Raw genomic sequence first — 15,855 nt, forward strand, 5'->3', positions numbered from 1 at the left:
ATAAATGTTTTTTAATTTTTGAGGTAGAGAACAAGCATAAGTGGGAGAGGGGCAGAGAGAGGGAGACAGAGGATCTGAAACAGGCTCTGAGCTGACAGCAGCAAGCCAGATGTGGGGCTCAAACTATGAACTGTGAGATTATGACCTGAGTCAAAGTTGGATGATCAACTGACAGCCACCCTGGCAACCCCATGAATTTGTATCTGTTGAATGACTATGACTATATTAGAAAAAGAAGAGGAAGTTTTCTTTGTTTTCTTATAATCTGTGTTTTTTATCCTTATTCTTCCCCTTCTTGATTGTAACTATGTGTTTCCCATTCTACCCATTGTTATTTGTATACTTTGTTCATTTCTAAAATTGTTGACAGCCTTCTGTTAACCATTTCATTAAGTTCATGATTCCTTACCTCTTAATGATCATAATCATAGAATAACTCACATTTTCCGATTCCAGTCTTGTTTTGTTTTCACCATTTTCTTTAATCTATCAAGCTTCTCTACCAATAGAACCACAGTTAAAGGATTCTGAAAGGAATCATTGATCACAGAAGCCATTATGGGTTTGTTAAGTTACATTTGATAAACTCACATTTTTAAAATGAAGTATATGGACCATTAATACATGTTACAAAATGATAGAGTACTCATTTTTTTTTTTTTTCTCTCCCTTTGTCTGTCAAGCAGTAATACTGGATATATGAGTTAGCTTAAGCTGCTAGAGAAAAATACCATAGATTAGATGGTTTAAATAAAAGAAATATATTTTCTCACTTTTCTGGAGGCTAGAAGTCCAAGATCAAAATGCCATCTGAGTTGGTTTCTGCTGAGGCCTTCTTCCCTGGCTCTGGACAGCCATCTCTTGCTATGTCCTCACATGGCCTTTTCTCTTTTTGAGTGTAGAGAGAGCTCTCTGGTGTCTCTTTCTCTTCATATAAAGACACCATTCCAGTTGGATTAGGGTCCCACCCTTATGGCCACATTTAACTTCAGTTACTTCCATTTCCAAATGTAGTCACCAAGGAGGTTGGGACTTGAACATGTGAATTTTGAGAGAAACAATGCAGTCCATAACACTGTGTTTTGTCATTCAAAAATATGTACAAAAAAGAAAGAAAAAAACCCTGAATCCCTCCACCGTATTGTTAACATGAGGTGAACATCATTTGAGACATCTTCATAAACACATACATATATAGAAGCATAAATGGATTGATAGATGTTCAGATCAATGTAGTTTTGTATAGACCAATATAAAATAAGTATTAGATGGGGTACCTGGGTGGCTCAGTCCGTTAAGCATCCAACTGTTGATTTTAGCTCAGGTCATGATCTCATGGTTTGTGAGTTCAAGCCCTGCATTGGGCTCCACACTGACAATGTGGAAACTGCTTGGGATTCTCTCTCTCCCTCTCTCTGCACCCCTCCCCAGCTTGTGCACACGCACGTGTGTGCACACTCTCTCTCTCAAAATAAATTTAAATAAACTTAAAAAAATAAGCATGAGATGTAATTTTACTTAAATTGATAGAAGAAAAATGTTAACTCAGATAAATATTTTTGTGCCTCAAGTTATTTTAGTTCTGGAGAGGTCCCTAATATAGAGAAAAAACAAATTACGAATAATGTTATAAAAGATTAAAAGACCTAAAAAATGTTCATCTTTCAATTTTAGGCAGTATTCATTCACTCCCTGCTATTAAAGATGAAGAAATTAGCATTCTCCCTATAACACCATTACAATTTATTATTTGTTTTAACTTTGGCAGGTTTATAACATTTTTATTCTGTCTCATAACATTATTTATATATGTGTTTCATGTTCACATTGTATAGGATTCAATGCTTATCATCTTTGACCATTTATTTTTGAGTTTTTAAGTTAAACTAATTGATTTGATTGGTTTCTTTGAGAAGTAATTTGTTCAAGCAGAATTCCTGGGCATTTTATTTTTTGGATTCTTGACTGATAAAAATGCTTGGTTTGCCTTCATATGCAAAGGATATTTTTGGCACATTAAAAAAAAAATTTTCAAGACCTGGTAGGGATTGTTCCATTCTTCCGAAATAGGATGTGCTGGGCCATCCTGTAGATAGCTAGGCCAGCCTGTAGATACCTTTCTGCTTCTGAGTATATGTCTGAAGAGTTCTTTATCTTTGACCTTCAGTAATTTAACAGATACCTTACAGTGTTGAGTATCATGATGATTCAGTATCATTTTTGTTTTGAAGATGACATTGTTTTTTTTTTTTTAATTTTTTTTAAACGTTTATTTATTTTTGAGACAGAGAGAGACAGAGCATGAACAGGGGAGGGGCAGAGAGAGAGGGAGACACAGAATCTGAAACAGGCTCCAGGCTCTGAGCTGTCAACACAGAGCCCCACGTGGGGCTCGAACCCACAGACCGTGAGATCATGACCTGAGCCGAAGTCGGACGCTTAACCGACCAAGCCACCCAGGCGCCCCATAGATGACATTGTTTTTAGGGGCAAATTTAGGTCACATTTCGTTTAGTGGAAATTTTATTTTATTATGGTTTATATTATTTTTCATATCCTTATGTTGAAAGTTTTTTTTTCCTGCTCTGCTTTCATTATATTTTTCCTCTGCTTTTTCTTTGATTGTCTCAATCTGTGCTTTTTTGCTATTTATTTCTGTATCAGTTCTTTAATTCTGTTTCTTTCCTCACTAGTGAATGCTGCTTTTCTAAACCACTCTTTCATTGAATAAGGTATTAGAGGTCAGGAGATTTTGAGGTCTAGCTTTACTATCTTTACTCAGGAATCACATTCATTTTCACTATTTCTTTAAAATATTTGTAGTTATGTAAGACTTTATAAGGGCTCCAAGGTAATCTTTGACTGGTATCAGGAAAGTACAAGCTGTCACAGTGGTAGATGACTTTGCATTTAATTAAATGTCTGAACTCAAAAGCTGCTGATTAGGATTAGTATTATCTTGGAGGGAGATTTCTAGCAGAACCCCTTTAGATGTTGTCCTAGATGGTAAATATATTGAATGATAGAATTAGGACTATATTTTTCAGCTGGCTAGACCTGGGCCAAATAAAATATTTAGTGAGGGACATAAAATATCTTTCTTGGGTTTGAAACATTAAAGAATGAAGGAGACATACCTCAGCTAGATGTATGAAAGAGGCTTAGACATTTTAGATGATGGTATGCTGAGAGGTCAGCAGGGCAAAATTGATATCTAAAAGTTAATGAATAAACTTAATAAAATTCCAGCATCTATACAAGTATGAAAGTGAGTCTTCCTTTTCATCTTTGGTGTTTGAGTCACACTTGTATCATATGGAGACTGGTTTGAAAAAGAAAAAAAGATAAATTAGAGCACATTTAGAGAGCAACTATGATATTGAGGGGCTGCAAGTCTACAGATTATGAAAAATAATTGAAGAAACTAATGACAATTAATATGGCCAAGACTTGGTCTTATAATACCATCTTCAAATATTTGAGGAATCTTGGATTGCATTGGAATGGGATTTATTCTCTATCATTCCAAGGGAAAAAGAAGCAATGAATTGAGTTAACATTAAGAACTGTCAAGAACTATAGAAAGTTGAACAAGGCTCCCTGGGAAGTAAGTTTCCTGTCCCAAAGCTGTATAAATAGGGTTTGGAATGCCATTTGTTTGAGATATTTTGATTGGAAGCCTCAAAAATTAGACTGTGTTTTACATGAGTATATGTAAAAAAATATAATTTATCCATTATTTATTTATAGGTAGTCTGAATTGTACCTTCTAGTAATTTCACTTTCTTAGAGGTTGTTTGAACTTTGTTTTTATGAACGTGACTGTGTAGTACAAGCAGATTGTTTACTTTCAGAATTCTTTTAAAATCACCTAATTCTAAATATTTGTACTATGGTATACCTTGTACCATTGCAGGTAAGAAATACTAATTTTTAAAAATTTCGTAATATAGTTTAATATTCTGCCACTGGCAGAACTGAGATGTTAATTCTTTGTTATTCACATTTCTGTCAAAGACAAACATTCAAGAATCAACTGCACAGCTGATAACACTGCATGAAATGTTAGAGGTAAGCATTTTGTGTAGTTGTTTTGTCTTCAAGATTTCTTTTAATTAGTGATTTCTAAACAATTATACACAGGCTTGAAACAGAAAATGCTGCTTTAGTTCTTAAACATACCAAATTTTATTAAATCAATTTTTATTAATTTATCTTTACTATAAGATAGTTTGTTTTCTATCCATTACTAGAAAGAATATTGTCATTTTTAAAAAAAAACAGTTAGAGACTAGCCCTTAATCATATTCTTAAGATTCTTACTTTAAAAAAATTTTTATGATGTTATTTATTATTTGCACAGTGAAACCCTATGCTTTTACATTGATGGAATCTTTAGTTGGCACCTCTGTATTCTATCTGAACTACATATGTGAGTTTAAGGATTCTTTCCACATAGTTGCAGAAATCTGTACACAGTTTTAAACATGTTTCCATTTATTAATATGTAGTTTTTTTAAAAAGGAAGAAAATCGCTTATTTAAGTTAATACATGGAAATTATGACAAGCAATTATTCAAAGAGAAAAGAGATCAACATTCTTTGGTAAACAAATTTTTAATGTTTTATTATAGCTGTATCAGTTTTTTACTAAGGTATTATGAACGGTATTTTTTTCTAGATTCTTTTAAATAGATTATTTGATGTTCCACATGATCCATATGTCAAAATTAGTGATTCTTTTTGGCCACCATATATTGAGCTGCTCCTGCGTAATGGAATTGCCTTGAGACATCCAGAAGATCCAACCCAAATAAGATTAGAAGCCTTCCATCAGTAAAAGGATGGTCTCTTTTTTCACACAGTACTTAATGAATCTTGTCATTCAAGGATAATGGAAACACTGAGGATTACTTGGACAAAGAACATTATTTGCAAATCAAAGCACATAGTCCCTCTTCCTTTCATCCATAAAATGACACAAGCCACCTACAATTTATAAATGGTCCTTTCACATTCAATTAGTACCTTGGTGTTTTCAACTCGATGGAAAAGAATGCAAGTAAAAAACATTCTAGACTACACATAATAAACTTTTGATGTATCTTACTTCTGCAGTATTCTTTGTTAATTTATGATACTGTTACGGTAATGTTTTCCTTTTGAATTTGTGACAGTTTATTTTATGTATTTTGAGTTCCATTTGGTGCTTATATCTCTGAATTTAGCAATTATAATGGAAAGGCCATTTAATTTGTAGATGGCTTTAAAATTGACAATATCTGATATAGAAGGAATCGTAATTTAAAAGCATGTAGTAAATCTGTTCCATGTGTACTGCCTTATTTCTAGATTTAAAAATTGGAACAGAAACTAATGGATAAGTGTAGCATGAAAACTATATCTTAATATGTATTATATAGCAAGTGATATATATTAAACCATGCTGTTTCTGTTTATTATTGCTAACAAAATTGTGTTCATAAAATTTTGTTAATTCTCCATGACCTTTCTGTAAATAAAACTCTTTGGTCTAAAAGTCTCTCTACCTTTTTTGGTGATGTGGCATGATATTTTAATAAATTAAATAGACTTTTTCATAGGTAGAAAAGTGAGGATATTATAGGACTCATTCAAGATTACATATAATCTAAACTAGAGAATTCCACATGCTTTTAGTACCATTAATTTTCTAAGAGGATGTAGTGTGTACTTTTATATTTGAAAATGCGGTCTGCTGTTTATCCACATTTCTTGCTTACCTTCAATACTTCATCTTTTTTAAAGTAAGCAAAAGTCCTCCAAGTATATCTTATACCTTTTAGAGAGAATAGAAATACTGTTAAATTTTAGAGAATGTAAGTTCTTTTATGGGAAGATGACATATAAAGTACCTTCCTAGAATAGTCAAGTTGGGAGTCAAAGGAATGAGCATCTTTTTAGTTCTTGAAGTTACTGGAGAAGGTAGAAATGGTTCAGTCAGTATAACCCTGCCAGTAATTCTACAAAGTAGATAGTACTGTTGTCCATGAACTTCTTTGTGTTGCAGATTACAGAAAGAAATAAAGTAGTAAACATCTTGATTTATTGGGCAAATCTTCATTCACATTTTACTGATAAAGATAAAGATATTGGTTAGGATTTTTTTTAGTGCAATATCTTGTGTAAGACTTTAAGGAAAACTATGATGATTACATCTCACTTTACTTGACCCAGGCTTTTTACCAAGATTATTTGCCCACTTTTGATATCAGTTATAAACAAAGTAAGTTATAGAATTGTCTTGATTTGTATTCCATCTAAACTTACAGCCCTTGTAAGCTGTCTATGGTTTTGAGTATGTTGGAGAAAGTGTTTTAAGTTCTGAAGACCTTTGTGTATTTTTACTTTTCACTGCTTTAAGATGATCCCTGGAATCTATTAAGGTTTATAATTTGCTTTAATTTTACTGACTCTTAAATATGATAATGCAAAATATCAGAAAGTAATACCACATTCTAGCTTTCCCACATCAGATGGTGATGTTAGCCTAATTTAAAAACAAAAAAATTGATGGGGTACCTGGGTGGCTAGTTGGTTAAATATCCGACTTTTGATTTCAGCTGAGGTCATGAGCTCATGGTCCTGAGATCTAGCTCCATGTCTTTGGGAATGTAGCCTGCTTAAGATTCTCTCTCCTCCTCTGTGCTTCCCTGCACCGTGTGTGCATGTGCACACACGCCCTCAAAAAAAAAAAAAAAAAAAAAATTAAAAACAAATTGTTTTAGTCTACCAGAAAATATACTTAACTTTGTTATTGGTTGATGTGTATGCATGGATTGATTTTGGAGAAATTAAATATCTATTCGGTTGAAAATTCAACCCAGTTGAATATGACCCTTTTGAGACTTAAGATAAGTTTTATGTGGTTGTAGGTCTATGTTAACATTTCTGATTCCCTATTTTCCTTAATTTACTTTTTAGTTTATTTAGCTATTAGTTAACTTCTTTTTTCCCCCATAACTTTTTTTTTTTTTTTTTTTTTAATAGCCTCCACACTTAGTAAGGGGCCCAATGCAGGGCTTGAACTCACTATCCTGAGATCAAGACCTGAGCTGAAATCAAGAGTCAGAGGCTTAACCAATTGATCCACCCAGGTGTGCACCTTCCCCCAGCACATATTATATTTAGATCAGATGTCTCTAAATAACATTTATGTACATCAATACTTTGAAGTCAAGATACTTGATCTTATTTATGTATTAATAAATAAGCACATATATTTCTATAACACAGATTTGTTTTTCAATATATTGACAACTATTTCAATATGATTTTTTTAAAGTTTTACTTATTTAAGTAATCTCTACACTTAACATGGGGTTTGAACTCATGACCCCGAGACTAAAAGTCACATGCTCTTCTGAATGAGCCAGCAAGGTGCCCCTCATGATTTTTTTTTAATTGAGTTATAGTTGACATATATTTTATTAGTTTCAAGTGTACAACAAAATGATTTGATGTTTGTGTATATTGTCAAATGATCACCGCAGTAAATCTAGTTATCATCTGTCACCAGGGTTAACAATTTTTTTTTTACTTGTGACGAGAACTTTTAATACACAATACAGTATTATTAACTATAGTCACCATACTGTACATTATATCCCCATGACTTCTTTGTTTTAAAACTGTAAGTTTGTACCTTTTGACACTCTTCACCCATTTTTCCCACTTCACATTCCCTGCCACTGGCAACTACCAATCTGTTCTCTTTATCCATGAGCTTGTTTTGGTTATTGTATTTTTTATGTTTATTTATTTTTGAAAGAGAGAGGGCATGCTCATGAGTGGGGGAGGGGCAGAGAGAGGGGGGACAGAGGATCCAAAGCAGGCTCTGGACTGACAGCAGATAGCCCAACTCAGGGGTCAAACTCAAAAACTACAAGATCATGACCAAGCTGAAGTCAGACACTTGGCCAACTGAGCCACCAAGCACCCCTGTTATTGTTTATAGGTTACACATATAGGTGAAATCATATGGTATTTGTCTTTCTTTTTCTCTCTGACTTATTTCACTTAAAATAATGTCTTCAGGGTCCATCCTCATTGTTGCAAATGGCAAATTCCATTCATTTTTTGGATGAATAATATTCATATATATATATATATGCCACCTTTTCTTACTTATTATTTTTTTGTTAATGTTTATTTATTTTGAGAGAGAGGGAGACAGAGGAGAGGCAGAGAGAGAGGGAAACACAGAATCCAAAGCAGGCTCCAGGCTCTAAGCTGTCAGCACAGAGCCTGATGCGGGGCTCAAACTCACAAACCATGAGATCATGACCTGAGCCGAAGTTGGGCACAGCTAACGGGGCCACCTAGGCACCCCTATACCATCTTTTCTTTATCCATTCATACATTGATGGACACTTAGGTTGCTTTCATGTCTGGGCCATTATAAATAATGATGCAGTGAACATGGGGTTGCATCTATCTTTTTAAGTTAGTGTTTTCATTAGTTTGCTTCTTTGTTGCTTTTACCAAGAATTGTATTTTTCAATTCTCTAGAACATTCTTTATTTGAAAGTGAAGTTGGGTTAATTGTTATTGCAAACTCTAGGGCAATTGCTAAAAATATTTTAAGTATAATTGATGTGCTAAGACAAGAGAAAAAGTAGAATTGTGTAAAATGTTCAGTTAAAATGAGAGAAGGCAGGAAAATGGAAGACAGAGAGGACAAAAGCAATGCATAGAATACAGTAACAAATATGCAAATATTAATCCAGTATATCAGTAATCACTTTAAATGTGAATGGACTAAATACACCAATCCAGGCAGGACTGTCAAAGTGGATGAAAAAACAAGACTCAGACTCTGTGTTTTCTACAAGAAACTCATTTGATATATAAGGACCCTGATAGATTAAAAGTGAAGGTATGGAGGAAGATACACCATGCTAACACTAATCAAAAGAAACCAGGACTTTATTAATTTAAGACGAAGACTTCTGAGCAAGGAAAATCACCAGGGCTTACAAGGAACATCACATGTTGATAAAACTGTCAATTCTCTGAGAAGACATAATAGTCTTTAATATATATGCACCTAACAACATCATCACAGTGTATGAGGCAAAAACTGATAGAACTGCAAAAAGAAATAGATCATGACCCGAGCTGAAACCAAGAGTCAGACTCTTCACCGACTTAGCCACACAGGCGCCTTCAGAAAAAAATTTTAACAAAAGAACAAAGATTACCTATTTTATAGAGAAAGAAATATAACAAAATTCACATAATTTAAAAATATGATAGTGTCTGGGAAGAGCCCCAGTCTTACATTAGAGGCAAGGAGTTAACTTCTTACACCTCCATAAGTGCTGAAAGTACATGTGATTAAATGTATTAGAGCAAAACAGTTTATTACAGCACTGCAAACAAGAGCATCAGCATTGTTGTACTGGATTTCTTTATCTCCAAGTCCCACAGAGCAATGTCATGGAGCTGGGTGGAGACTACACCTGCAGTGAGTTTTGCCATAGCTGAGAAGACCAGGAGGAGAATGCTGAGCGTCGTCTGTTGCAAGCCACAAACAAGGCAGACCTCAATGGAGAGCAAGTACTTAAAGCATTGTCACATTGTGGTTACCTTGACATAGTTAGTTGCCAATATGACCAGTTCAGAAAGTACTTAATGTCAAAAGATGGGTAGTTTTGTGGTCAGCAAGAGCGTGCAAGAATCATCGATCATGTCCTTGGGAGGACTATCTTTCCTAATACAGATAAGAGACCAAACATAGTAGTCCTAACAGTGAGAATCTCCTTGACTCACAAAGCAGAATTCAACTGCAGTATAGAGGAAACATACCTAAAACAAAATAATTCAGAAGGGCTAAGCATAAAGGAATGGAAAAAGGTCTATAAAGCGTAGAGAGACTTTTGGCCCATTTTGAAATTGGATTGTCTTTCATCCTGCGTTTTGAGAGTTTTTATGTATTCTGGAAACAAGTCCTTTATCAGGTACATAATTTACAAGTATTACACAGGCTCCTGGGTGAGAAAAACAGCAATAGTAGAAACACTGGTGAAATCTGAGTAAAGTCTACAATTTGGTTAATAGTATTATACCAGCAGTAGTTTCCTGGGTTCAGTAATTTTAATGCAGTTATATAAGATGTTAACCTGAGGGAAGCCAGATGAGAGATATATGGGAAATCTCTGTACTATTTTTGCAACTTTAAAATCAGTTTAAAAAGCTAAAAAAATAAGGCTTCAAAGTGATAAGAATGAGTTCTCACATTAGTATACTCTTTATTTTAACATGTGACATTGATAAAATTTAGAAGAAAACAAGGAAAAATAGGAAGACTTAAAAACTAGATAAACATTGGAAGATCAGTAATCAGAAGAGAAATAGCTGTGAGTGGAAATGACTCTGGGTTTAGAAGCAACTTAGTGAATATGAGATTTTGGTTCTTTCTTGGAAATGAATATTAAAACTTCTCCATATGAGAAGGAGGACTAGAATCAAGGTCTCTCATTAAAGCTAAGGGCTTGAGTGAGTCTCTTCACAGTCAAAACCTTGTGAAAAGAGATCTAAAACAAAAACTACTGAAGATTATAAAGCTGTGAGTGTGAGAAAGTGAAAGTGGCAACGATGCAAAGATACAGCTTTATGGCCAGGAAGTAAGTGGGGATATTTAAATACCCAGTGTTGCTTGGATAGGTGTAATAGCCAGTCTCCAAGATAAATGATCCTCCTCTGCTGGTATTCATGTCCTTGGGTGGCCCCACCTCCACATATTGTGTCAGTGTTGGTCTCTGTGACCAATAGAATATGGCAAAGAGACAGTGTGCAGCTTCGAAGGCTAGATCATAAAAGACATTGCCTCTTCTATCTTGATCTCATTTGGATTGCCAAGTTCTTGAAGAAGCTTGACATCATGATATGAGAACACTCAAATAGCTTGTGTTGAGGCTCATAGGAGCAGAAACTGAGGTCTTCTGTGAACAAAGCATCACTCTGTCTCCGCTGTGTAAGTAAACCATTTTCAGCTTTCAGATATCTAACCCTGGCCAAAATCTTGACAGCCTCCTCATGAGAGACCCTGAGCCAGAACTCTTCAGCTAAGCTGTTTCTGAATTTCTGAAACACTGAAACTATCAAAAAAAATAAATGGTTATTGTTTTAAGCCATTAACTTTTGGATTATTTTATTATATAGTAATAAATAATTTTATCATGGAGATGCTAAAACACCATAATAACTGCTTATGGACTTGGGGATGGGAGAGACTAAAGCAATTTTAAAACTCCTAGGTAAAAGGGGGTCAAAGTAGAGGGTGAGGAAAAAAATTAAAAATGACAAACCATAAACATAACAGTTTTCCTAGTAAAATGACCAAACAAAAATGTTAAATAAATGAAGGAATTTAATGCAAAGAGCCAGAGCAACAGATTTTGTTTTTTGCGTCTTCCTACTTTCTAAGGGAACTAAATTTTGTTTGGGTAATCCACTCTTGTCTACAGAGCCATGTATTTAGCTAAACCAAACATGGTTGTCTGTATCCCCTTCTTAGTGATTTATTTAAGAATACATTTGGTGCAATATTGACTTAATATATATGTCTTCTGAGGAACCTTTGGGATAGATACATTTTTTTTTTTTTTTTTTTTTTTTACTGATTAAAAAAATATACAGGAGGAGATGACTTCTTCTGGTGGATGTTACTGGGTCCGCATGGAACATCTGGAACTGTTTAGCCATTTTGTAACCATAAGTAGAGCTGCCATGGACAAATCTGGCATATTTAGTATGGCAGAGTCACAAAAGAGAAAGAACAAATTCTGATAATGTTATTGAGCCAGTGAATTAGTTGACCCTAGAGGTGCTTTGCTAGGGAACATGATATATAAGATAATAAATTCTCCTTCTGGTTTAAGTAAGTTGAGACAGATTTTTTATGTTACTTGAAACTGAAGGTATCCTAGCTAGTAGCAACATCCAACAATGAAACATTGACTCTCAGTGAAATTAATTTTATGGAACAATCTGATGAAGACTTTAAAATGTGTATTTTGAGGTTGTTTGAGAAATTTTTCATCTAAAAAAAGCTAGAAATTATAACACAAAAATAGGAACAAATGAAAGAACATTTGGCTATGAAAAGGAATTAATTACAAAGTCCCATACCTGATTAATATAATTTAAATATAATTCTATAACTGAGATAAACTCTTAACTGGATTGAGTCAGATTGATTTAATAAATTGAAAGATAATTTGAAGAATTCATCCATAAAGATAAAAAGATAAAAATTATGAAGAGCAAATAAGAGATATAGAGGACAAACTAAGGAACTCCACCAACATAAACCTTCTTAAAGAATAGAGAGAATGCTGAATACGTAATATTTGAGTACATAATAGCTGAAAAATCTTCAGTATGCAGAACAACAGAAGCGCTCAGAAAAAGATGCTCATTGAATTCTGTGGAAGATAAATAGAGGTAAAACCACAGCATGAAATCATTTGCAAAACATCAAGGAGAAAGAGAATACTAAAGGTACTAAAGAGAAAAGATAGTTTAGTAAGATAGAAATAGCAATCATATCTTTCATCTGCAACAACAGATGGTGAGGCTGAGGGGGGTAAAAAGGTCATCAGCCTAGAATTCCATAACAAGCTAAACTATTATTCAAGAATGAGGAAAAAACAAATTTTCTGACATAAAAACTAAAAACCTTTCCTACTGCATACTCTCCCTAAAAAAATCTCGTAGCAGATATACTTCAAGAAGAGAAGTTAACTTCGGAGGATGGGGGATAAAAGAACCACATAACTTTATTTAATATCAGCTAATGAAAGGAAGACATGTAGAAAGAAATTGTTTCTGGAAAAGATGTTGCAAGGATTTCTACTTCAGAACATCTGGTTATTCAAATAATAAATACAACCTATGTCTAAAGGAAAAATCCCTACAAGGTACCAAGTTTGTATTAGCATGTTCATGGTGGGAAGAATAGCAGTTTTTCCACATTGTTACCATATACTATATGCACATAAGTTGTGATGTATCTTTAGGAATCAGAAGTAAGGAATGAACTTTTGGTAGAAAGTTAATTTATGCAAAAATACTTAAGGTTTTTTGAAGACAGAGTTGGATTTCCCTCTTATTTTAGGGTGTAAAGTGTTCATTTTGACTGGAGCATGTATATGTATTTTTTTTTTTTTTTAAGTTTATTTGTTTTGAGAGAAAGCAGAGAGAGAGAGAGAGTGAGAGCGGGGCATGGACACAGAATTCCAAGCAGCCTCCACACTGTTAGCAGAGAGCCCAGTGCGGGGCTCTAGCTCATGAACTGTGAGATCATGACCTGAGCCGAAACCAAGAGCCAGATGCTTAACCGACTGAGCCACCCAAGCACCCCCATGATATGTATTCTTATTGTTGAATGGCAGTAAGACAAAGGGATGTTTTTGCTTCAGGACAATTGCATGTTATAAAGAAACTATGTTTGCTTTTTTCAAAGAAAAAAAGTGAAGCAAGTAGTCAAAAATCTCTCTAAGAGCATACAAAGAGTCCTAAAAATCAAAGAAAAAAAGTTAAAATAGACTATCTTAGAATTAGGAATTTCTATCTACAAACTCTTTCTTCCTTTAAAGGGTTAGAAGGTAATCCATAGAATGGGGAAAGATATTTATACTATCTATATCCAACAAAGGACTTAAATCTGAAATATATACTGTACCCCCAAAATCAATAAATAGAAGACATTCATCCCAGTTAAAAATTATCCTGGTAAAAAAAGTTAACAGACACTTCACAATAGAGAATAAATATTTTGACAATGTTTTAACAATAAAGGAGATAGAATCTGAATCCATTCAGGCTCTGTAACAAAATACCACAAATTGGGCACTTATAAACAACAGAAATTCCTTTGGCACAGTTCTAGAGGCTGGAAATCTGCTATCAGGGTGCCAGCATGGTCAGATGAGGGTCTTCTTTCTTGCTCCAAGTGCCTTCTCACTATGTCCCCACATGGTGGAAGGGGGAGGGATCTCTGTAAGGTCTCTTTTATAAGAACACTAATTCTATTTATGAGGATTCTACCCTCCTGACTTAAGCATCTCCCAAAAGTTCTACCTCCTAATATCATCACATTAGGCATTAGGATTTCAACTTGTGAATTTTGAGGGTGACACAAAGATTCAGACTATAGCAGAGAGGAACTCTAGTTTCCAGCTAAGATGAAATAGACACACTTCTCCCTATTTCTCCCACTAAAGCTTGGCACATTATATGAAGAATACATGTTAAGAAAATTGAAAAGTGGACTGAAAAAAACATACTGGCTAGAGACTTGGTGAATTGTGGTTCCATTTGCTGCATGGAAAAGACAGACGAACATGTCTAATTCTGTTTATATCACAAGAAGTTTGTACTGCCTTATAAGACACAGCCAAGTAGACATTTAGCTCTCAGAGTCATTGGCGTATAGATGGTCTTTAAAGTCAAGGAAAAGCATACATTAATCAAAGGAAAAATCAGTTGATAAAGAATAGAATGGGTATCGGGACTGACTCCTGGGCATTTTACTATTTAGAAACTGGGAAAAGGAGGAGAAAGGACTATGCAGTCATACAAAAACTAGAAAAGTACAGTATATCCAGAAGTTGGGAGTGATTGATTCAATTGAATGTTGCTGGGAGTTCAAGAACCACAAAACTGACCACCAGAATGGCAACATGGATGTCAGAAAAATCCTTAGGTGGACTTTACTGAATTCTCTATCATTTGAAGCTCTATCATTTATGTCACTAAATTATGTAGTGTATTGCATTTTCCCTTATCACACTTTCATATTGTTTCCCAATTTATGAATTTATTGAGGAAAGGAACCTTATATTTTGTTACTTCTTAGCCTTCTGCACAATGCTAAAGGGTGGCACTTATTAGCATATTGGGGTTTTTATTTTTATCTCAGTAATATACTTTAGCTTCATCTTCTCTTTTTTGAATATTAGATATTGTATAGTATGGTTATAAACCATTGATTATACTCACTCTTTTCAATCTGTTTTTTTCTTTCTGCTATTGCTCCCATATGCTAATAAAAAAGTAAATAAGTAAATAATAAGTAGTTAAAGCTGTTTTGCCTCTGAAATTTCAGAAATTGCCAGATTAATTGTAATAACAAATAACAGTAATCTTTCTTTCTTTTTGTAAAATTGTGAATTATTCCCACAATACAGAGATTAAAATAATAGATAATAGAGATTCACATACACTCAATACATTGAATTAGCTGACATTAACATTTTATGATAATTCCAATTGTTTTATTTTTCAAATAAAATTTTATAGATTTAGTTGATGCCACTTTGTGCTCCTTAATTTTGTTCTTTTCTTTCTCCCCCAGGTTCATTATGATGTTCAAGATACTCTATGTTCTTCCTATGAATGCTTTTTGTAAGTCTGACATATATAATTGTTGTACTATTAAGTTTATATAAATTGCACAATATTATGTACATCTTATCCCAATTTGGATCAACATACCCTATTGAAGCATTTCAACTTCCAGTTATATAATTTATTCATGTTGACATTTTTGTAGATTTAATTCAATTTAGTAATTCCAAGCAAGCATAAAATCAGAATTCATCTCATTTTTCTGAAAATACAAGCAAACAGTCTAATTTTAAGAAATGCCTTTGTTTTGGAGAGCTGGCTGGCTCAGTTGGTTGAACGTCTGACTCTTGATTTCAGCTCAGGTGATGATCTCACTATTTGTGAGATCAAGGCTGGAGTCGGGCTCTGCGCATACAGCGCAGAGCTTGCTTGTGATTCTTTCTCTCTCTGTCTCTCTCT

The 15,855-nt window shown here is 34.0% G+C and overlaps 1 protein-coding gene across 3 annotated transcripts in view; it reads left to right on the forward strand.

Moving 5' to 3' along the window:
• CENPK (centromere protein K) overlaps positions 1 to 15,855 on the forward strand; it is a 48,680-nt gene extending 32,825 nt beyond the window's left edge. For 2 of the 3 annotated variants that reach the window (XM_058731194.1, XM_058731202.1), the window contains 2 exons: positions 4,018 to 4,071; positions 4,682 to 5,542. In XM_058731194.1, the coding sequence (XP_058587177.1) occupies positions 4,018 to 4,071; positions 4,682 to 4,840 (213 nt within the window). In that variant the 3' untranslated portion in view covers positions 4,841 to 5,542. Of the gene's footprint in view, positions 1 to 4,017; positions 4,072 to 4,681; positions 5,543 to 15,403 lie in introns of those variants that run through there. The other variant, XM_058731212.1, reaches the window with a different exon arrangement.

This window comes from Neofelis nebulosa, chromosome 1, assembly GCF_028018385.1.
Source record: "Neofelis nebulosa isolate mNeoNeb1 chromosome 1, mNeoNeb1.pri, whole genome shotgun sequence".
Classification (NCBI taxonomy): domain Eukaryota; kingdom Metazoa; phylum Chordata; class Mammalia; order Carnivora; family Felidae; genus Neofelis; species Neofelis nebulosa.